Source organism: Balaenoptera acutorostrata, chromosome 6 (assembly GCF_949987535.1).
Source record: "Balaenoptera acutorostrata chromosome 6, mBalAcu1.1, whole genome shotgun sequence".
Classification (NCBI taxonomy): Eukaryota; Metazoa; Chordata; class Mammalia; order Artiodactyla; family Balaenopteridae; genus Balaenoptera; species Balaenoptera acutorostrata.
The window spans coordinates 30873492-30897708 of NC_080069.1; the positions used below are offsets into that span (position 1 = coordinate 30873492).

Consider the following 24217-nt stretch of genomic DNA (forward strand, 5'->3'; position numbering starts at 1 on the left):
AATAGGCAATCTACCTGAAAAAGAATTCAGAGTAATGATAGTAAAGATGATCCAGAATCGTGGAAATAGACTAGAGGTATGGATTGAGAAGATACAAGAAATGTTTAACAAAGATCTAGAAGAACTAAAGAACAAACAAACAGAGATGAATAACACAATAACTGAAATGAAAAATACACTAGAAGGAATCAGTAACAGAATAACTGAGGCAGAAGAGCGAATAAGTGATCTGGAAGACAAAATGGTGGAAATAACTCCTGAGGAGCAGAATAAAGAAAAAAGGATGAACAGAATTAAAGACAATCTTAGAGACATCTGGGACAACACTAAATGTACCAACATTCTAATTATACTGGTCCCAGAAGACGAGAAAAGGAAAGGGTCTGAGAAAATATTGCAGAGATTATAGTTGAAAACTTCCCTAACATGGGAAAGGAAAAGGCCCTGGGTCGGGGGGGAGGTGCTGGGCCTAGGCTCAGTGCGACCAGAAGGGGCCTTGTCGTGTGGAGCATCAGGCCTGGGATCTGCAGGCTCCCCGAGGCCCACTGGGTGGGGGGAAATGCAGGCCGCATTTCCTTCTGGTCCTCCAATCCCCTGAGGGTCTCTCCCTGTCCCTGTTGTTCCCCTCGTTGTGAATGGGCCCCTCTGTGCATGGGAATCCCTCCCCTCCTCCAGCTGCCCCTCAGGGGCGCCAGTCCCATCTGGCCTCCACTTCTCCTTCCCCTTCCCTCCCCCCATGTCCTACTGGGTCACTCGGGGGTTCCTCCAGTCCTCTTAGGTGTCCGAGGTCCCCCACCAACACCTGGTAGGTGTCCTAGTTGTGAGGAGACGCCAACTCTGCATCCTCCTACTCTGCCACCTTGACTCCAGCCCCCCAGCTTTTTTTCTGATGGAGATTTCCTTGAAGTCTAGGAGCTGAAATAATAAATAAAAACATGTAAAAAGAGGGAACAGCCACCACCAATTACGGCAGATTGGCTCTGTGCTGGGGTCCTTGTTCACCACTTAGCTAGGCTTGCTCTGAGCCTAGGGATTAGCCTGAGGTGAAAGCTTGAGGTCTTCTCAGGACTTTTCTGAGCATGTCATGCCTGGCCCTGCATGTGGCTTTCTACATTCCCCTGCATACAGGCTGCTTTGAAAGTCCTAATTGCCCAAATAGTCTCACTTCCAGCTTCTACCTTGGGCTTTAAATGGTCTATTATATTTCTCCACCCAGAATCTCTTGACCCAGGCATCTGTTCATTTACAGTTGCCTTGTAGCTTTACAAGTAGCACCTGCCATTTTTCTGTGTTCTGTGTTATGCAAAACAGACAAGAGCATCTTGCTTCAGGCTTTCAGGCTTTCAGTTTTCCCCCTGACAGGTTGGAATAGTGGTACACAACAATAATTTGTAAATAAGGTCTACTCTGCTCCAACCAGTTGGAATTGGAGAACTGGAAACCAGGCTGCTGCTGGCTCAAGACTAAGACCACTGTTATTTTGGGAGGAGTGGAACAAGAGTAGGTAAATGGTCACAAAACTTTCCTATCTCTTTGGCGATGATTTTCTCCAATTGGGCATTTGCTTGGTTGTGGAAACCTCTGATGATTTTCCAGAGCTCTTACAGAGTTGGTTTAGAAGCTTCTGATCGGTTTTTGTTTTGAATGTTTCTGTAGGGAAACGAGAGTTTGAAACTTCCTAGACCATCATTTTGCTGCCATCTTTCTTCCTTTAACTTTTGATATAAGTTTTAGAATAAGCTTGTCTATTGTGACAAAAAAAAAAACCTGTTGGGAGTTGATAGGAATTGCATTTAAACCTACAGATCAATTTGGGAAGAATTAATATTTTACCATATTGAGTCTTCCAATCCATGAAAATAATATGCCTCTGTACTTTTCTTTTTACCACTTGTTTAATTGTTTTCATCAGAGTTTTGTAGGTTTCATTATACAGATCTACATTTTTTAAACATTTATATTAAACATCTCATTTTGAAGGCAGTTATTGTATACATTTATTTATTTATATTTACTTGTAGCACTTTTTATTTTTCTTAAACTGAGGTATAACTGACATACAACATTATATTAGTTTCAAGTGGACAACATAATGATTCAATATTTCTATATGTTGCAAAATTACGACCACAATAAGTCTAGTTAACATCCACCATCATATACTGTTACAATTTTTTTCTTGTGATAAGAACTTTTAAGATCTATTCTCTTAGAAACTTTCAAATATGCAGTACAGTATTTTTAACTAGAGTTGCCGTGTTTTACATTACATCCACGTGATTTATAATATTTATTTTATAACTGGAAGTTTGTATATTTTGACTACCTTCAGGCTTTTTGCCCACCTTCCTCACGCCCCACTTCCAGCAACCACCAAACTGTTCCCTGTATCTGTGAGTCTGTTTTGTTTGTTTTTCGTTATTCCATATATGTGAGATCATACAGTATTTGTTTTTCTGTGTGTGACTTATTTTGCTTAGCATAACACCCTCAAGGTCTATCCATGCTGTCACAAGTGGCAAGATTTTATTCTTCTTTATGACTGAATAATATTCCATTATACACACACACACACACACACACACACACACACACACATATCTCACATTTTCTTTATCCATTTATTCATCACTGGACATTTTGGTTGTTTCCATAGTTCGACTATTGTAAATAATGCTGCAATGAACATAGGGTTGCATATATCTTTTCAAGTTAGCGTTTTTATTTTCTTTGGCTAAATATCCAGAAGTGGAATTGCTGAATTATATGGTAGTTCTATTTTTAATTTTTGAGGAAACTCCATGCTGTTTTCCATAATGGCTACACAAATTTACATTCCCACAAGCAGTGCACAAAGTTTCCCTTTTCTCCCTATCCTTGCTAACACTTATTATTTCTTCGCTTTTGATAATAGCCATTCTAACAGGTATAAGGTGATACCTCACTGTGGTTTTGATTTGCAATTTCTTGATGACTAATGATGTTGAGCATCTTTTTGTGTACCTGTTAGCCAGTTGTATATCGTCTCTGGACAATGTCTTTTCAGATCCTCTGCTTATTTTTTAATTGGAATTTCTTTGTTTGTTTTTGAGTTGTATGAATTCTTTACATGCTTTGGATATTAACCCCTTATTGGATAGATGATTTGCAAATATTTTCTCCTATTCACTAGGTTGCCTTTTCACTCTATTGATGGTTTCCTTTGCTGTGCAGAAGCTAGTTAGTTTGATGTACTTCCACTTGTTTATTTTTGCTTTAGTTGCCTTTGCTTTTGGTGTCAAATCCCAAAAAGAAAAAAAAAAATCATTGACAAGATTGATGTTAAGGAGCTTACTGCCTATGTTTTTTGTTTTTTGTTTTTTAATTTTTATTTATTTATGGCTGTGTTGGGTCTTCGTTTCTGTGCGAGGGCTTTCTCTAGTTGTGGCAAGCGGGGGCCACTCTTCATCGCGGTGCGCAGGCCTCTCACTATTGCGGCCTCTCTTGTTGTGGAGCACAGGTTCCAGACGCGCAGGCTCAGTAATTGTGGCTCACGGGCCCAGCCGCTCTGCGGCATGTGGGATCTTCCCAGACCAGGGCTCGAACCCGTGTCCTCTGCATTGGCAGGAGGGTTCTCAACCACTGCGCCACCAGGGAAGCCCCTGCCTATGTTTTATTCTAGGAGTTTTTATGGTTTCAGGTCTTACATTCAAGTCTTTAATCCATTTTGAGTTGAATCTGTGTATGGTGTAAGATACTGGTCCAGTTTCATTTTTTGTATGTGGCTGTCCAGTTTTCCTAACACCATTTATTGAAGAGATTGTCCTTTATCTATTGTATACTCTTGGCTCCTTTGTTGTAAATTCATTGACCATATATGAATGGGTTTATTTCTGGGCTCTCTATCTTTTTCATTGATATGGGTCTCCCTTTATACCAATACTATACTGTTTTGATTACTATAGCTTTGTAATATAGTTTGAAATCAGGGAGCATGCATTTTCCAGCTTTCTTCTTCTTTCTCAAGATTTTCAGGGCCTTTTGTGGTTCCATACAAATTTTAGAATTGTTTGTTCTGTTTCTGTGAAAAATGTCACTGGAATTTTGATTGAGTTTTATTGAATCTGTAGATTGTTTGGGGAGTATGGAGATTTTAATAATATCAATTCTTCCAATACATGAGCATGGGGTATCTTTGTGTCTTCTTCAATTTATTTCATCAATGTCTTATAGTTTCAGTGTACAGGTCTTTCCCTTCCTTGGTTAAATTTATTCTTATTTTATTCTTTATGATACAATTGTAAATAGGATTGTTTTCTCAACTTCTCTTTTGGTTAGTTTGTTATTAGTGTGTAGAAATGTGACATACTTCTGTATAATGATTTTATATCCTGCAAATTTACTCAATTCATTTATTAGTTCTGACAGTTTTTCGATGGAGTCTTTAGGATTTTCTATATATTGTGTCATGTCATCTGCAAATAGTAACCGTTTTACTTCTTTCTTCCCAGTTTGGATGCCTTTTATTTCTTTTCCTTGCATAATTGCCCTGGCTAGGACTTTAGTGGTCGTCTTTGTCTTGTTTCTGATCTTAGAGGAAAAGCTTTCAGCTTTTCACTGTTGAATATGATGTTATTTGTGGGCTTGTCATATATGGTCTTTATTATGTTGAGGTATGCTCCCTCTATACCCACTTCATTGAGAGTTTTTATAATAAATTGATGTTGAGTTTTCTCAAAAGTCTTTCTGCATCTATTGAGAGGAGCATATGATTTTCATTCTTCAAGTTGTTAATGTGGTATATCACATTGATTGATTTGCAGATATTGAACCATCCTTGCATCCTAGGAATAAATCTCACTGGATCATGTTATATGACCATTTTACTGTATTGTGGAATTTGTTGTTTACTCTCCACATGTTTGTGAACTTTCCAGTTTTCTTTTTGTAATCAATTTCTAGTTTCATACCATTGTAGTCAGAAAAGGAGCTTGATATAATTTAAATCTTCTTCAATTTGTTAAGATTTGGCTTTAGCTTTACATATGATCTATCCTGGAGAATGTTCCATGTGTACTTGAGAAGAATGTATATTCTGTTGCTTTTGGATGCAATGTTATATATATATGTTAAATCCATCTGATCTAACATGTCATTTAAAGCCAATCTTTCTTTATTGATTTTCTGTGTGGATGATATATCTGTTGATGTAAGTACGATACTCAAGTCCCGTACTATTATGGTATTGCTAGTTTTCCTTTGAGGCCTATTCATATTTGCTTTATTTATTTAGGTGCTCCTATGTTGGATGCATAAATATTTACAAATGTTATATACTCTTATTGACCCTTTTATCCATATGTAATGTCCTTCTTTGTCTCTTGTTACAGTCTTTGTTTTAAAGTCTATTTTTTCTGATATAATTATAGATAGCTACCCCAGCTTTCTTTTGGTTTCCATTTGCATGGAATATCTTTTTCCATCCCTTCAATTTCAGTCTGTGTGTGTCTTTAGCTCTGAAGTGAGTTTCTTATAGGCCACATATAGATGGGTCTTCTTTTTTCATCTATTCAGCCACCCTATGTCTTTTGATTGAAGCCTTTAGTCCATTTACATTTAAAATAATTATTGATAAGTATGTATTTATTGCCATCTTGTTAATTGTTTCCTGGCTATTTTGTGATTTCTCTGTTCCTTTCTTCTCTTGCTCTCTTCCTTAGCGGCTTAATGACTTTCTTTAGTTGTATGTTTAGATTCCTTTCTTGTTATCTTTTGTGCACCTACTCTAGGTTTTTGCTTGGTGGTTACCATGAAGCTCACATATAACAACTTATATTTTTAACAGTCTATTTTAAGTTGAAAACAACTTAAGTTTGAATGCATTCTATAGGTCAAAGTTTTTACTCCTCCCTCCTCACATTTTATGTTTTTGATGACATATCTTACATGTTTTTATGTTGTATATCCCTTAACTAATTATTTTAATTATAAGGCTTTTTACGAGTTTTGTCTTTTAACCTTCATACAGCTTTATAATTCATTAATCCACTACCTTTACTATACACACTTACCTTTACTGGTGAGATTTATGCTTTCATGTGCTTTCTTGTTACTAATTAGCGCCCTTTCTTTTCAGCTTAAAGAAGTTCTTTTAGCAATTCTTGTAAGGCTGAGTTAGTGGTGATGAACTCCTTTAACGTTTAGTCATCTGGAAAACTCTTTTCTCTCTCCTTCAGTTCTGAATATAACTGGGTGAAGTATTTGCTGGGTGAAGTATTCTTGGTTGGAAAGATTTTTCTTTCAGCACTTTGAATATATTGTGCCACTCCCTTCTGAGTTGTAACATATCTGCTAAAAAATCTGATGATAGTCTTATGGAAGTTCTTTTGTATGTAACAAGTTGTATTTCTCTTGGTGATTTTAAGATTCCCTTGTTATCTTTAACTTTGACATTTTAATTTTAATATTTCCTGGTATGGGTCTCTTTAGATTGATCTGCTTTGGAGCTCTCTGGGCTTCCTGTATCTGGATGTCTGTTTCTTTCCCCAGGTTAGGAAAAGTTTTCAGATATTATTTCTACCCATGTTTTCTGCCCCGTTTTCTCTTCTCCTTCTGGAGTTCCTATAAGGTGCATGTTATTCCATTGGATGTGCCATCAATCCCTGAAGCTATATTAATTATTTTCATTCTTTTTTCTTCCTTATTCTCTGATTGGGTGAGTTCCTCTGACCTGTCTTTGAGTTCACCTATTCTTTCTTGTGCTTCATCTACTGTATTTCTAAGTTCAATTATTGTGTTCTCCAGTTCTGTGACTTCTATTTGGAACTTTCTTATATCTTCTATTTCTTTGTTGAAGTTCTCACTGTTTTCATCCATTTTCCTTCTGAGTTCAGTGAGCACTTTTATGACCATAACTTTGAACTCTTTATCAAGTAAATTACTTATGTTCATTTCATTAAGATTTTTTCCTGAGGTTTTATCTTGTTCTTTTTTTGGAGTATAGTCCTCTCTTTCTTCATTTTGCTTGACTCTCTGTGTTGGTTTCTACGCATTAAGTGAAATAGTCACATCTCCCAGTCTTGAAGAGCTGTATGACAGATGAACCTTGTCATTTAACGCTGTCGACCCTTGGTTGCCTCTCAAACCTTTGTGATTGTCTAAGCAGTTTATTTTTAATAGACTTGGCACACCCTCCCAGCAGTTGAGGGTGTGCCAAGACCAGTGAGCATCCCAAACTGGAGGATCTCAGTCAGCACCTAGATTCAGGTTGATAGGAAGCCAGACAATTTGGTAACAGCTTTTAAAGAATGCAAATATATTCAGTCCTGTGAGATTGCAAGTGTAAGCCTTGCTGGGCCCCAGAAGCAAGCAATCTGAAGATATTCCCTGGGGAGCAGTCACAAGAAAACAGGGCTTCAGATAAGTGTACAAGCTCCATTCTGGGAGATACCAGTGAACTGTAGTAAGGCAGAGTGAGGGTGGAAAGATGGTACCCCCAGCCTACCTTCCTTGAGAGCACATCCGTAGCCTCTAGATGTGTGCTGAACCTGAAGCCTGCTCTTAAGTCTTGTCCCTACTAGCAACTAGGCCTTTTTCATGTAAAGGCTGGGACTGTGTCTCAGTCTGATGTGTAGTGGTACATCCTGGGGGTGGTATCCTGCCAAGAACTGTCTCTCCAATTGTTACAGTCCCATGGGATGCAGAAAAGAGATCCCTCCTGGCCTCCAGAGCCAGGTGATCAAGGAGCATCCCCTGAGTGGAGGCCAGAAAAGTGGGATCTCCCGTCTTGGAGATTCTGGCTCTCTGGAGCACATCAGAAGGAAAGTGTGAAGATGATGCTTACTGGCTGGAGTGAGGCGGTGGGAAGAGTGCAAAGATGACACCATCTGAATAAAGGGGAAAAGGGAAAAGAAAAAAAGAAAAAGAAGAAGAAGAAGAAAATATATATATATAGCAAGACAGAGGAAGAGCAGGGAAGAAGGAGCCAGCTGGCTGGAGCACAAAGTTGTCACCTGCAGGAAAGGGAAAAGGGGGGGAAAGATGGCACCTTTCAGCTTTATCAAGGCAGAGAGAGAGCACCCGCCAGCCTCTGTCCCTGGGGAGTATTGCAGCAGGCCCCTGTTCCTCAGATTAATGCTTTAAAATTGGGAAGTGAGTCTCTTTCACAAAAAGTCCGAGTGCTTTTCAAAGGGCTGCTTCTGCACTTGGCCCTGGGGCAGGTGAGTCTGTGCACAGGCCCTTTAAGAGCTGTTCCTCAGTCCACCACAGCCCTGTGGGTCTCATGGGATGTGCCTTGTTGGTCTTCAAAGTCAGATGTTCTGGGGGTCTATCTCTCAGGTGCCAGCCTTGAAAGTTGGAGTGCCCAAAGTGGGGTCCAAACCCTTCACCTCTCAGGGAGAAGCTCCAGGTTTTGAGCTCCTTCCTGATTGTGTGTCTCCACACCAGGGATGGGATTTATGGAAAAATTGTGTCTCAGCCTTTCCTACCTGTTTTGATGTGGTTTCCCTCTGGTTTTCCTGATGTGAAGGGGTTGCTCCACCATCTTTTAGTTTTTTTCAGAGGAAAGTTTTCCATATGTAGCTGTAGATTTGGTGCGTTTGTGGGAGGAGGTGGGTTCAGGATCTTCCTATGTTGCCACCTTGAACTGGAACCTATTTACTATGTTTTAAATTTTGGTTTTCAATTGTTCAGTTTGTTACTAGTATATGGAAATATGATCAATGTTGTGTATTAATGTTTACGTATAGATCTTATATTCTGAGATCCTGCTAAAGCAATTTATTATAATTTATTATGAGTTTTCTTATACATTCCTTGGAGTTTTCTATGGAGACAATTATGTCATCTGTAAATAATGACAATTATATTTCTTCTTTTCTAATATGTATGCCTCTTTTTTCCTTTTCTTGCTGTACTACACTAACTAGAATCTAAAGTACTACATTGAAAACTAAGAGATGAGAGTGGACATTCTAACCTTGTTTTTGAACTCAGGGAAAAACATTCATTCTTTCACCATTTCATGTGATGTTAGAAGTAGGTTTTTTGTAGATGTTCTTTATTAGGTTGAGGTAGTGACCTTCTATTCCTAGTTTTCTGAGCATTTTTAATATGAATGGGTGTTGAATTTCGTTAAATGCCTTTTCTGTATTAATTGGTGTGACAGTATGTGTTCCTTTAGACTCAATATGGTAGATTACATTGATGATTTTTTACCATTGAACCAGGCTTGCATCCCTGGAATAAATTCCACTTGGTCATAGTCTGTTATTCATGTGGATTCTGATGGTAGGTATTCTTGTGGATTTCTTCTAGTAGGGTAAATTACGGTTCCCCAAAAAGGTCCGTGTTTAACCCCTCCTCTGACAATATGTGAATGTCACCTTGTATGGAAAAAAGGACTTTGCAGCTGTGACCAAGTAAAAAATCTTGAGATGAAGAGATTATCATAAATGTTCTGGGTGGGCTATATATAAACACAAAGATTTGTATAGGAGGGACACAGGAAGAGTCAGAGTTGGAGAGACCATGTGATGAGGGAAGCGGAGATTAAAGTGATGCACTTTGAAGATGGAAGAAGGGACTAATTCCAAGGAATGCAGGCAGCCTCTAGAAGACAGAAAGGGAAAGGAAACAGATTCTCCTGTAGGGCTTCAAAAGGAACAAGCCCGGAGACACCTTGACTAATAGACTACTGAGCTGCAAAAACTTTCTTTCACAAAGGGTCAAGGAGGGCTGGGAGCACATATGTGCTGCCCACCTGGACAGAGGAGGACCTGTGAGGCTGACCTACAGATTAGTGGAGGTGGAGAGACATGAGCCCCTTTCTTCTCCAAGCTCTTTGCAGGGTCCAGCAGAGAGCCATGCCACCTGCGGAAGCCTGCGGCCCCAGTTTTGCATGCTGATGGTGTAGGGGTCATGTTCAGGGAGTCCCTGTTGTCCTAACCCCTGCCTGGGTCCTGGGGAAGGAATCAGAACTCAGAACCTGGAGAAGAGCCTTTGGCCAGCAGGGAAGGGGGGTGAGGCCCGGGGCAGGTCTACTAAAGATCAGAGCATCTGAGTGCTTTAGGAGGAAGGGGCTTCAGAGGTGGGCCAGCACAGGCTGTGACGGAAGCTAAGCAGACTGGGAGGGGGGGGCAGTTCGGGGAGATAGCAGGGGTCTGCTCCCTGCCCTCATTGTTTGCTCGCGTCTCACCCTTATGAGCGGGTCATTTCCCCTGCTCTGATGATTCGAAGTCTCTGCCGGCACCCACAGGACGGTGACTGAGGCCTCCACACTCCTCAGCATGGATCCCAGCTCCCACCCAGATCTGGGGCCACAGACACCTCTCCCCCACCCCTGCTGCCCCTGTGAGCAAGCTGTTCTTGTGAAACACGGTCATAGTTTGTCAGGAGGAACTGTTTTCTATGGGAATACAAATCAGTGTTGATACCAATACACACACACGTCCAGCCATGGGTGGAAAGGGAAGGGACAGTAGTTCTGGGGTGTCTTTGCACACCCCTAGGCCCCTAAGGCCAGTCCCCACAGCCACAGCCAGATGGGTCCTCCTCCCTCAGTTGAACGAGATGCTGCTGCACAGAAATCCCACAAGTTCCACAAAGGGGCCCAACTGTCGTTTCCCTTAGACACACCTGTAACAGGTGCCCCATGAATTTCCCCGCGCCCATTCCCCTCGTTGCATCCTCACTGGGATTAAGAGGTAGCTGCCTCAACCACTCTCCACATTGCAATAATCCCAGTGGGACTAGAGAACGCTCCCGCTATGACGAGGCAGACAGTCCTGTCCCCATGGCCAAGACTTTTCCTGTCTGGTCAGGCCACCCACACAGGAAACCCTGGATGAGCGGAGGGTCACCCCAGCGCCATCGCCTGGCCACTTCAGGGAAGCAGAGAGCAGCTCCATAAAGACAAGGGCCGTCTCCAGGCTCCGTCCTAGAAACTGGTTAGTGTCCAGAGGGCTGAGAGGCACAAAAGCAGCTCTCCCTCCCCAGACGGTTCAGGGATGCAGAAGATGCTACAGATGCCCCAGAAGGCCCCTAGCCAAGCAGGCTTTAGAGAAGCGGATGATGAGGGGGTCCCTGGGGAAAGTGAGAGCTGTGCGTTCCCAGGGGCAGCCTGAGGAGTCCTTGTCTATGTGGAGGAAAGGTTTGGCCACCTGTAGATCCATAGCTCCTGTGACCTCCCTCACCCTTCCTTCCTCTCAGGATCGCTCTCTGTGGAGCAGCTCCACACGAAGAAGATGACAGTGGCCTGAGAGCATTTCCCACCAAAACTATCTTTATTCACAATTTTCATACATCACTCCAAAGGTCCTGCCCACACCCACCTCCCCCACCTCCCTAACCCCCCACAGTCGCACTTCCCCTCCCCGCCCTGCTGGTCCTGCCCTCTCTCCCTTCCCCCCACATCCTCCAGGATCAGCACTGGGGTGAGGAGGAGCCCCTAGGCTCCCCTGGGGGCCGCCCTGGGGCGCTCGCCCTGGAGGGCCGGCCTGGCTGTTCCCTACTGGCTACAGTGCTTCCTCTGCTTCTTCCTCCTTTTCCCTGTGACAAAAGGGTCACGCTTTCTCTTTCTCGGCTGTGAGGGGCGAGCCAGGCCCAGAGCCAAGGCTGGCCTCGCAGAGACCCCGTGGCCAGGCCCGGGGATGGGCAGCTTCTCAGCAGCGGCTGGGCGCCCACACAGAGCCCGCTTCCTCGACTTGGGAGCGGCTGGTGGAGCTGGGCTGGGGCCTCTTCTCCGAGGGGAGGGGGCCTGGGGAGCACTCTGGGCCCCCCAACCTCCAGGGGAGGCCAGGCCTGAGGCAGGGGCAGGACTCTGGGACAGCCAGCAAGGCAGCAGGCTCTGCGGAGAGGCCAAGAGGAAGGCCAGGCTGGGGAGCTCCTCCTCGTCCTCACTGGACGTGTCCCTGGGCCCTCGGGCCTCCCGAACAGGAGACGCTTCTCTGAGAACAGACGCATCCCTGGGTCCCAGTAGAGGGCCAGTGCGCCTTTGACCCTGGGGAGGGGAGGGCCGTCCGGCCCGGAATGGAGAGACCTCCTGACGTCCTCGAGAGGAAACAAAGACTTTGGGCCCGAACGGGCCAGTGTCTGTTTGGATGGGCCTATGAAGAGCCTCAAAATCAATCTCTGGTGGGCAGGCTTCATCACTGACCCCTCGATGGCGGTCTTGGTCGTGCCTCTGGGCACCTTGGCCGGCGTGGGCCTCAGATGGACTTGAGCCCATTCCGGGTGCACTGTGGCTCGGGGCTGCCGGCCCACCCTCGTCCTCTTTCAAGTCCAGGAGTCGTTTCTGCACCAGCTGGTAGGAGGGAGGAGGACAGTGACGGCTCCACACGCACGTGTGAGAGGAGGAGCACTGGGCAGTGGGACAATGGCCCTGGGGGGGAGGAGGGGACGGTGACCCCAGGACTAGACTCCAAATACAGACACGGTGGCATTCCTGCCATCCTCCTGCACCTTATTCCCAGCTGTGTGTCCTTCCCTCCGCTCCCGGCTCCCCATCCTCTCCTTCCTATCACCCTGCGCTGCACCCACCCCAGAGAGGGCCCTTCCCCATGCCAGGTCTCCGAGGTAGGGAAGGGACGGACAGAGCCATGTGGGCCTCCTGCTCTGGGGCCCTACCTCTCCCCTGCTCACTGGGGTCCCTCCGTGCCTTGGTCTTCCTGGGTGTCCCTTGTCTCCCCTGTTCTACCTGCGATCCCTCCCTCCTCTGGCTCCCCTGGGCCACCTGGTTTCCCCTGTCCCCTGGGTCACCTGGGGTCCCCCCTCCCCTGGAGTCCCCTGGCTCCCGAAGTGTCCCTCTCCCTCCCCTGGCTCACTTCTTCAGGGGTGAGTCCTTCCTCCTGCTCCAGCTCTTCAGCAAGGGCCAAGAGATCCAGCTGTGGGTCTGGGGAAAGCAATTCTGCCAGGAATCGAGGGTGAATGACTGCCTCCACCTTGGACAGAAAGAAGAGGCTGTGAGCATCCTTGGCCAGGAGTGGCCTGTGACACAAGAAGACCAGGAGGGAAAGTGAAAAGCAGAGACCCACCCCCACTCTCCTCCACAAGGCGGGGATGGTCAGCACACACACACACACACATGCACATACACAGTCACACACAAAAGAGCACATATACAGATGCACATACACAGACACACAAAGGCATACACACAGACACAAACATATACACACATACACCTGCGTAAACCTCCCCTAACACCAGGCTCAGGAACAAGGAGCTGAGCTTAAGTCCCATCGGCCTGAGCAGAACCCAGATCTTGGGTGCTGAGAGTTCCATGCCCTGGCATCTTGTAGACCCCAGGTTCCAAGCCCAGCCTGCCTACCATGGTGACAAAGTCTTCCTGGGAACACAGCTTGTCAATGTAGCTCAAGAGACCCGGGTCCAAGTAGGTGCTGTCCTCTTCCTGCTTCAGCTCATTTCCATCCTCTCCACATTCTGCAACTGACTCGCCAGTGGCTGAGTGGACGGGCCCCACCAGCGCCTCCATGATGTCCACATACTCCCTCACAGCCTCAGGGGGAATCTCCTTGGGTGCCTTGGGCTCCGGGGTCCGCTGGGATCTGTGTGGCTTCGGGTGCGAGGGCTGGGCCCTGGGGCCGCACATCCTGGGAGCACAGGCTGAGGCAGAGCAGGAGGAAGGGAAGGAAGGTGAGGGATTCCCAGTCCACCTCCTGACCACCGAGCGCACGTTGGTGAGGGCATTGTTTGGGGGACATTGATGTGGGTGTGGGAGGGGTCAGGACCATCTGAAGCCTCATGCACAGTTGGAGAGGGGAGGTAAGGGGGTCATCTAAGAGAGTCACAAGTAAGGAAGTGGGGAACCTCCAATTTTCTAGGAGTCTCCCCTTCAAGCCCACTACTTAGGCAGACTTCGTGTGGGGTCCTTTGACAGGGAGGTGTGAGAGGAGTTACAAAACTGACCAAGTCAATACCCCGTAGTGACAAGGGGCAGCTGAGACCCCACCCCCCCACCCCCCGCCTCGGTGGCTGTTTGGGTTGAAAGACCAATGCCCCTGTCTTGAAGGAAAAGGATCCACATGGGGACAGTGGCCAACCCTAGGTCCCTGTTACCTGTGCCTTCAGCTCCAGTGGGAACCTGGGTGCCTGGCTGAAGGCCCACTTTCGGGGCTGGGGGCCCCCGAGGATCCAGCTTCGGTAGGGCTGAAGGAGGCAGGTCCTGCGCGCACTGCATCCACTGCGAATGCTGAATGTGCATCTCCTCCTCGGCCGCAAATTCCATGAACCTGGGGGGTGACGGAGGCACAGGCCACCCTGAGAAAAAGGCCTGGGTTCTGGAGCCCCACAAAGGCAGCCAAGACTGAGGCAGTGGGAGAGGATGTGCCTTGGGGCCGTCAAGGCCCTGTGAGGTGCTGTCCGCAGCAGAGAGCTGCTCCTGGAAGCGATAACAAGATCTGGGACCCTTCCTGCCTCACCAGCACTGGAGGGCATTCAACAGCACAGACCCAGGTCGCTGAATTGAACCAGGTCAACGGGACACATGGCTGACCCAGGGGGCACCCTCCTCATGCCCCCGTCCCCATCCAGAACCACATGAAGGGCTGACAGCCAGAGGCTGGAACAGGCATGTGTTCCGCACAGGGGTCCTTGCCCGAATTCAGGACCCTGGGCTAGGACTGAGCCTCCTGGAACATAGAGCTGGAGACAGGGCCCAGGAGAGGCTGGACGATGTGGATGCTGAGCTTAGAGGAGAGGCCTTCCTTTCCTCTGAGAGGCGCTCGTTTGTTTGGTTTTGTTTCTTAAACCAAGGGGATTACCATGGAGCAAACACTGGAAGGGCCGGAGACCCTTGGGCCGACGACAGCTGGCTTCCCCAGCTTCTTCAGGGATTCCAGGGTACCCACTTAGGCCACTTTTCATAAGGAGAGGGGGTCCCAAATCTATGTCAGTGGCCGCCAGCCACCCACCACTAAGGAAGCAGCAGGCTGGCGGGTGGAGCTCTCTTCCCGGCCCAGCCCATATGGCCAGAGTTGGACCCCTACTGGACTCACAGCTTCACCCTGCCCCGTCCTGAGACCTTCATATCAAGGCAAGGGTAGGTCAAAATCAGGGGAAGGCAGAGCTCCTGGTGGAGGAAGGACAGAAGTCTCAAACTCTCAAGGTGAGGGAGGGGTTTCTGGGGGACAGTAGGGCCCCTGGGCTGCAGGGATCCTGTGCTGGGTGACAGCCCTTCTCCTCTGTCCTCTCTGATGAGCACCCACACGGCCAGACCCTGCCCTCACCCACTCGCCTCACCCTCCACGCAGCCCCTGGGCCCAGGACGCTGACTCACTTTTCCGCCATCTTGTAGTAGATCATCCGGTCAAGGTTGCTTATGCGCCGCCATTCCTGCACGGCCCTCCGCAGTCCCTCCTCCAGCGGCATGTTGGGATTCAGGCGGGCCAGGGATCGAAGCACTGGGCTGTAAGCCCTCGGGGTCAGTATCTGGGCACAGCCCAGCCCCCACCTGCCTGACCCCACCCGACAATGTGGACCACACATCACTCAACACAGCATGACTGAGCGACAGGAGGGTGAGAGGCGGGTGTCTGGGAGGGCAAAGACAAGCCTTCCCGGCCACTGCTGTCACCGCCTCACACTCACTCAAGGATGACCACCCACTCCCAGGCTAGAGCTGGGACATTGTGCCGTGGGGAGCTCTTTTCCTCCTCAAGGCTGCATTTTCATAATAAAAATCATCATCATCAATGAGGCATGGCATGTGCCAAGCAATCTGCTAACACTTCATAGATTAGCCCAAGGCGTCTTCTGCACAGTCCTCTGAGTGAAGTGTAACTGTCCCCTTTTTACGAGGGACCGGAGGTTTAGGATGGAAATGCCTGCCAGGCTCACAACTCTAGTGGGAGAGAGCCCACGCCCTTAGGAGAGCTCTACCATCACCCTGTTCCTAGTGGAATTCTCCACAACGAAGTGGAGGCATGCATAAAGCGCTCTCCTGGGCCCCGCGCTCCTCCGCCTCCTCTGAAGTGACCTCCCCTGGCCATGTGCGCTCACGTCCTGTATGAAGGACACGGCACCACAGGAGAGGGCGGCATCCACTCCTTGGCTCCTCACCTTACACCACGACCCTCTCTGACTGCAAGTCTTCAGTCCATATTACCATGAGAATCATGGAAGAGCAAGCTGGCCAGACTCACAGGGTGGTGGGGCCAGTTGAGATGGGGCACATTTCGGTCATGATGTCACGGACTGGCAGGCCCACCCATGTGACCGACAGTGTGCCTTCTCATAGCATGGACATCGCCCTCACACCTTCCTTCCAGTAGCCCTAGAAACCTAACGTGCGAGTCCATCCCTAGTTCCTCTTTATCTAAAAGCTCCCAGAAGGGCAGGACCCCCTGAGCGTTCACTCACATGAGAAAGCAAGAAAAAGCTTCTGCATCAGGACTCCGGTGAAAGTGTCTCCGGGCCAGGGGCTTGAGGTGCTGCCAACGTCGGAAGTTACTGTACACGCTCTGGGTGTTAGAGGAGCCGTCCTGCGAGGCGTTGGACTGGTTGGTGGCCAGGCGGCCCTCCCTGGAAGCGCCATGTGGCCATGGCCCAGAGTTCACTGGGCGAATGATAGGGGCCAGCTGGGCAGCTGGTGGTGGAGCTTGAGGAGGAAAGCCTGGGGTCCAGCCTCCCTTGCCAGCCTGACTAACTCCAACAGCTGGAGCAGTCGCAACAGTCCCCATCACAGGGGTTGCTATGAATACGGGTGCAGGACATGCAGCACTCCTGCTGAGGGCCCCTGGAGCGCTCCAGTTGAGGGGGGCCTGAGCAACGACAAAGGTCTGAGCCTGGGGGGCCTCCACTGGCCTCCCTTGTGACCTGACTTGGACAGTGAGGTTGCAAGCCCCAGGGGCACTGGGGCCATGGCCACCATTAGCCACCAAAGGCGTCCTGGGGAAAGCTGGCAGCAGCAGGCTGCTGCCAGGAGGGAATGCTGGGGTGATGGGAGGTGGCAAGTGCTGCTGCCAGGGTGGCCGGTGCTGGGCGCCAGGAATGGGTGGAGGGAAGGGCACTGCCGTGAAAGTAGACAAGGAGGCACCGGGGTTCATGGTCACATCCGTTCCCAGCACTGGAGATGCTGTTGAGGCAAAGGAAAGGAGTGAATGGAGGAGGAGAATGGGCAAGTGGGACTGAGGCTTTCTGTGGCATCGGAGTGTAAATCTCCACAGGTGAGGGACACTTGGACAAGGGAAACTGTGCAGCGTGCAAATGTCTTCAAGTGATTTTCATGCCCTGACCTCCAGTTGAGAATTATTCCACTGGTGACCCCGTGCCCATCCACCAAGGTCCCTGACCCCTGTCTGCCGAGAAGAAATCGCCTCAGCAAGCACTGACTTGGAGAGCCTCCCTAAGGCACCCCCTGGCACCTAAGCCTCACAGGCTGTCTCCCAAGACCTGGAACTGGGTGGACATCCGCTCTGTGAGAAATGCCCCTCAGCCGACGTACTAGCAGGTAGGGACCTTCTCCAAGGTAAGCTCTAGGCCCCCAAAGGCCCTTTGTGGACAGGCACTGTGTAAAATATTGGGGCCCCACCTCCTCCTCAGTCCTCCTTTTCCTGATGCTCAGTAGAAATCCCCTCTTTCTTTCCTAGCCTCAGAATACAAAACAAAATGCTGGAAAATATCTCTCTAATGGAATCTTGATACAAACCCATAACACTGGCCCAGAATGCACCTGCATCTCAGAACAACCCACAGCAGACATGTAACATGGGCCAGGTCCTGCCACCCCCTCCCCAGTGCCCAGAGTCACTGTCATCACTCAGGAGTTCTGTTCCTAGGAGGCGGCGCGGGTTGGGGGGGTCTGAGAAGTAGGTGCGTGTCCCTTAGCTTCTGTCATTTCACAGCCAGTGATGGCTGCAGAGGATTAAACAAGGGCCAAAGAATTGTCATGTTACATTGGTCGTGGGAGTACAGACCGCCTGTGGTCCTTCCCCTTCCAGCTCCCGATAATGAAAAGACAATCTAAGAAGCAGGCATAGGCCAGGTGCCACGGCGATCAAGTTGTCTGGAACACATCCCTGTTCAGGAGAACAAGGTACACACCACGGTGCACCTAATTAATCAGAACAGGTGTCATAGGACGTTTAATAATAACACAGAAGATCGTCTTCCTGCCCCTGGGCTACACTCCTTCCCCCTTTAAAAGAGGAAGCAGCCTTCACAGACAATCCACCCGAAACAACCCCACTCCACATCTGTTCCCTGTCCATGAAGGAGTGACATGAAATATGAACAAACTCTTCCTCTCAAGGCAGCCTGAAAGTCCACCATGAGATACTGGACGAGATGAAGTAGGTCTGAAGTACTGCGATTCCACAAAAGGAAGAACAATTCAGAGCAACTCAGGAACCTGAGCCCTCTCTTGGCTGAAGTTACACGATTGCCCATCCCCTGTTGAATCCAAAGCAACAGTTACCTGAACTGAGAAGTGAGCTCTGGGCTGGGAGGAGTGGACGAGGTGTGGGCTGCGGCAGGTAGAGTAACCTCCTGCCTAGCTCTCGGAGAGGACACTTCACTGCAGGTGTGGCCACACACAGCCCCACTGAATAGTTTTCTCACCAAGACCATCTCTCCCCACGGCCCCCTTAGATACAGTATGCTCCTGTTCAAATCCCTTAGAAAGATATGGTGAGGCAAGCTTCAGGTGCCTCAGGAACACAAGACAGGTCTAGGCTTTCCTCATGACCCTCCCTGTGTCACCACCAGGGCATCACACACATCCTAACACACACGTTTCAAAGTGGCTTGTCTCCCTTCTAGAAAGAATCAACCTGCCTGCTGCCATCCTTTCTCCATAGCCAGGGCAATTCCTCTTGATCCACCTCCAATGACCCCTCCTCCCCAGTGCAGTCTCAGGTTTCTTCAGGCTCCCCAGTCTCCCCCAGTGAAATGTCTTCGTGTGTCCAGTGCTCTCTTCTCCCTCTACTTCAGTCCAACTATGTGCCCACACTGAAGTGTCACGTCTGAACCCGAAAGATGTGAGGGATGGCAGGGTCTCTGAGAACACACCCCCAGCCTATAGGCTTACCTCCTTCTGAAGCCATCCTGCAGGCTTGGGCACGGACTACTGCTGCCTGGTAGCCTCAATGAGAAAAGTCAAGACCAGGACCCAGAGAGGGACCTGCTTCAACAGACGCTCAGGATCCAAGTGAAGGAGGGACAGGTTTGAATCTAAACATTCTGCAGTAGGGGAGGGGCAGAGGGCACGTGGGTCTGCGTAGGGTGGGGGTGGGGAGACATTCCACGAGGGCTCTGGCAGGTAGGCAAGAACCGGAAGTTCCTTCCACCTCACACAGTGGCAACACAATTGGCGTGTGCCTCTTTACGCAGTTTATAAACTGTTTTTTTGATTCACGGCACCGAGGTTGGACTTGACGGTCCCTTCCTTTCACTTCTTTTTCCATCAACCTAGTTTTGTGTCCCTCAACACACTCTGCTTCCTACCTGGCTCTTGACTTACTTCAACAGAGACTAGACTTTCTGAACAAAATTCAGAACTGTTAGTCTGAAAAACACTTGGGTATTTATGGCCACATGGAACTGAGTATTTGAAATTAGGATTGTCTCAGCAGATCCAGTGTCTTTGACTGCTGTATGTACATCACTCCTAAGGGAGTGGTCCTTGTGCTCCAACCAACATCCAGCAGGACCAGCCTTACTAATGATCCTTTGTGCTGGAAAGCCCCCGTCCATCAAAAAACCGTCATGCAGCCCCCATGTCCAAGACCAGAATTCACTAAGTGTCTTTCTCATAGTATTCCATGGTTGTAAAAGATTTAGTTTTTTACCTTTTAAATGATTTTAGTGTAATAGTTTAAGCGAGTAACACCTTCTCATGGTTCAAAATTAAATTGTGCAAAATGGAATATGCAGTGGCGAGTCCTCCTCCCACCTCTTTCCCCTGTCAACCCAATCCTCTTTCCCGGAGGAAACCAGTGTTATCTCTTTCATTAAAATCTTCCCAGAGATACGTCATGCAACTAAAAACGAAGGCAATCTGCTTTCATTATTTTAAAATGCCTTCCTTTTTTTTCTAGTTGAAAATTCATATATGTTCCTATATATCTGAGGATATTTCCAATGATTGTCTTTGTACGGGTATCGTGGCTCCTCTGTTTCTGCACTAGATTCCTAGAACAACAATTTCTAGTCTCTTACATTTCAAAGCACCTGAAAGAATAGGGTGGCTCGATCTAGTAAAGAAAAGTAACAAATGCCTAACTGAATTTGACTTTTGAATTTCACATAAACAATGAATTCATTTTTAGTACAACTTTGTCCCATGCAACATTTTGGACATAGTTTTACTGCAAATTCTTTCCCTGTTTATCTGAAATTTATGTTTAACTCGAAATCTGTATTTTATCTGGCAACACTACCAAAAAATTAGAACATACTAAGCTATTATCAGTTACTCATCCTTATGAGAAAGAGAACGTGGAGTGACGAGACTCAAGTGTGCATCTTGGCTCCAACAGAAAACACAATTGTAAACATACACAAAATCTGCAGGCTCTTTGGATGAAATGGATTTGGAAGAGCCATCATATAGCACTGAACATCTTGGCTTAGTAGGGGTAAGGACAGAAGTAAGGAACAAGAAGGCAGAAAATCTTCTTCTCTTTCCTTATGTGAAAGGGACTAAACATCCTAGAGCCCTGGTTCTTCTAGGTGTTAAAAGTCCACTACCCATGAGATGGATGTGCACCTTGACACAATGCCAAGAGTTTATCCACCAGTGTCCAATCCCCATTCAGACAAGCCCACTTCCATCTAAATCCTAGCCTGCAAGCCCTGCTTACAAGTTTGTTAATTTCCTGTCTGCATTACATACACTTGCTCTTTAGAATCTAGGCTCATCATTGCATATGGCCCCATCTGCATGGGAATGATGGTAGCATTCCTTTTACAAAACTTGTCTGATTATTATTTTCATATTGAGAATCCATGTCAGTCAGTTTACCACTATCAGAAGGATATGAAAGAGTATTCGTGGTTTGTGTTGTGAGAAGAGAGGACTGTTAGGAAACTTGTCAAGGGAGATGAAGGCTGTAAACCTCAGAGGATGGCAACCAAATCTCTTGCGAGACGAGATTCTCTCACTGCTGTAGCTGCAGTAGAACTCCAACTGATTGTGGGGTGTTGGGGAAGGAAACAGAGGTTTAGAAGGACTGTTCCACAGTGTGAAAAAGACTCCTGTTGGTGCTTAAGAAGTTCCTTGCCCCTTGTCAGGAAAAATTGACTCAGAAGAAGATGAGAAGATAAGGTGAGAATATTTCAAGCAACAGCATGGTGAACTTTATATCTAAAGAAACTCCTGTCGGGGACTGAAAAAAAATAAACAGTTTGGGAATATCGCTCAGTACTGGAGCTTTTACAATGAAGGAAAACTCATAAGATTTTCAACCAATAACTTCATACTAGAGGGACGGTGAGGCAAAATATTGTACCCAGGCACTCGAGAAAGGCAGGCTTCCTTGTTGCTTCCTCCCTTGGTTCAGTCATTCAACCAATTATTTACAAGATTCTCACTCATAATTCTGATACAGTATTTGAAGGACTCTTCTCAAGGCCACTGATCCAAAAATTGCACTGTGCAAAAATTAGCCAGTCCCAATTCTGCAATCACTTTTGTAATACTTCAAAATCCTACACCCCAGAGACAGAGATAATCAAATTAGCCCAAATGTAATTGGGAAGACCAGTCACAGAAGGGAGTATCTAAAAGTCCTTTGGATCATGATCTCTGACTATTCCTGCACAGAGGCTGCGGGCAGGCATTGACTACTGAGAAAAAATAATTCTGGACATGCATCACAAGCCTCAGAAGACATTTCATCTTCCACTCAATCACGAAACGTTAAAGAAACGAAGAGATACCATGTTTGTGTCTTGTGGAGTTTTCAAGTCTGTGCACTTGGAGGCGCTTAGTGCTGTTAGACGTGAGGGGTCTTCAGAGGCATCCTGTTGAGTGAGAAATGCTCTAATCTTGCAATTGACCAGAAAGAGGATCTGATGATTGAAGTTTCTTTGGGAAGTATTACAAAGTCAGGTCAGTAAGTTGATCCTGCTACTATTTTTGTTGTTGTTGTTTTTAATGCCAACTGAAAGTCTGCAAGATACTACAAAAAAGGAGGGAGGGAAAGGAAAATTGTTCCCATACTACCTGCTGTGTTGAAATTGGCCCAGATTGTCCACTCTCTCTCAAAGTTATTTTAAAAACAAAAACAAAAAACCATACAAAGGAAACACCTGTGAATCAACATTTATTGAAAAACCTCCATGTATTAAATACACTGAGAAAAAATATTCTAGTAGAGTAAATGCGTTTGGAAAAACTCTAGGAACGGAGTCAGGAGACAGTATCTTAAGAGTGTTTCCCAGGTCTGAATTCTTTGCTAGAATTGTTCTTTAGCGGAAACTTCAGGCTTGCTAGGAAAAAGGACCTACTGTTTTTTGAAAGGCATAAACAAGAACCAAGGAACTGCAGTCCAAAGGGCATGAAAGCACTTGCCCCAATTTGAGGCTACTGTGCTTAGAGCGGAGCTCTCCAGAACTCTTTGTAGCTAAGTGCATGGGTTTCACGTGTGCAATAGAAAAATCACGAGTGCACATCTCACAAGAGCTGGTTTTAAGAAGACACTGTCACGAAGGTTCCCGGCGAGGAGCGTCGCCAGAGATGCTGCGTAGCGTGCCCGACCCTGCATTTCTCTCCTCTCCTGCAGAGACCTCCTGGAACAGATCCCCGCGTGCCCAGCGCGCGCACGCCTGCGCACGCCCACTGGGGCGGGGCTCTCAGGCACGCGGACCGCCGTCCTCCAACAGCTCCTGGCGGCTGTTGGGGCAGTTGGCTCGGCTCCAGAAGACAGGAGCGCATGCGCGAGCGCGGAGGTTGGGGCCCCAACGGCTGTCCGGCGGGGGCGGGGCCTGTCATGGCAGCCTCTGGAGTCAATTCCAGGAACCCTGAGGTAAGGGGTACGGGGACTTTTCACCCCTCAGGTGTCACCGCTCTGCGCTGTTGTTCACCCTGTGGGTTATTTGTGCCCTTGTCCATGTAAGGAGACTCCCCACAATGTGGATTCACGCCCCCATAGAGCTGGAGTCCTGTGAGGGGTTTACCCCAGGGTTATTGGCACCACTGGGGAGCCGGCTGCATGAAGGGTTCAGTGATTGCGGGGCCTACGGTGGGGGGTAAGTAGTGGTGTATATTACTTTGGGTGTACAGTCTGTTTATTTTGTATATTTGGGGAATGTAGGATGATCATTTGTGTATTCAGGGCATGTTGTATGGTTATGGGGCGTTTGTGTGTGTGCATTTTCAGGAGCTGTCTATGTATATTTGGATGTGTAGAGGGCAAGTCTGTGACTATTTTCTGGGACTGGTGGATGTTGTATATGTAGGTATGTTGTGTTTGTATGATTCTGTATTCTGCAAGATGGCAGAGTTAATTCTGTGTGAGAGGTTGGGAATGTGGGGTTATGTATATGCCAGTAGTGTGGTACTGTATGTGTATTTGGAACAAAGGGCATATAGGGTGATATTATTGCATATTTGTAGTGTTCTGGGTAATTGTGGTTGCATTTGGGACTTGTGGAGAGTTATGTGTTAAATGAGTTTGTGTGTGTATTCAAGGGGCATGGCCACTTGGAGGAATATTTGCTGAGGCTGTGCATTTGTAATTTTCAGTAGGAGCCTCTTAAGCGTATGTATTTTGGGAAGTGAGTATATGTGTATCTGATAAAGAGGTGGGGTTCTATGTTTCTACAGGGAAGTTGGACAATTGCATTTCTATATATTAGAAATATGTGATACGGGTATTTGTTAGTATTTGCATATGTGTGAGCTGGCTCCTAATAGCTAGGGATAATTTGATATACGGAAGTTGTTTCATAAATGGTTTGCTGGAGATACTTGCATGTATCTTACTTGTGTATTCTAATCTGTGTGTGTGTCCGTCATCAGGTTCATGCATTATCAAAGTTTGTTCATAAGGTATGGAGTTGTTAGGAGTATTCAAAGTGTATTTCTTTGGAGAATGCTAGGGTGTTTATACATGTGTTTGGTAGGAGTAAGAGGTGGTCTATCTATATATTCAGGGTGAGGGTAGAAATATATATATATATATAAACACCCCCACACACATATACAGTTTATATGTTGGGGTAGTGGTGGGGAGCTTGTATTTTGGAGAGGTAGCATAATGTATAGTGTTTGGGAGGG

General features: G+C 47.2%; 2 protein-coding genes across 6 annotated transcripts in view; one reads left to right on the forward strand and one right to left on the reverse strand.

Moving 5' to 3' along the window:
* MFSD14B (major facilitator superfamily domain containing 14B) overlaps positions 1-24217 on the forward strand; it is a 463050-nt gene that overhangs the window by 272678 nt on the left and 166155 nt on the right. The window lies entirely within an intron of this gene.
* On the reverse strand, positions 11486-19097 carry LOC130708383 (NUT family member 2G-like). Its single transcript, XM_057548262.1, has 8 exons — positions 19025-19097; positions 16357-17071; positions 15275-15403; positions 14108-14228; positions 13307-13552; positions 12801-12917; positions 12169-12280; positions 11486-12069 (listed from the first exon to the last, which is right to left on the reverse strand). The coding sequence occupies exons 1-8, from the start codon at positions 19038-19040 to the stop codon at positions 11486-11488; spliced, it is 2040 nt and encodes a 679-aa protein (XP_057404245.1). The 5' UTR covers positions 19041-19097.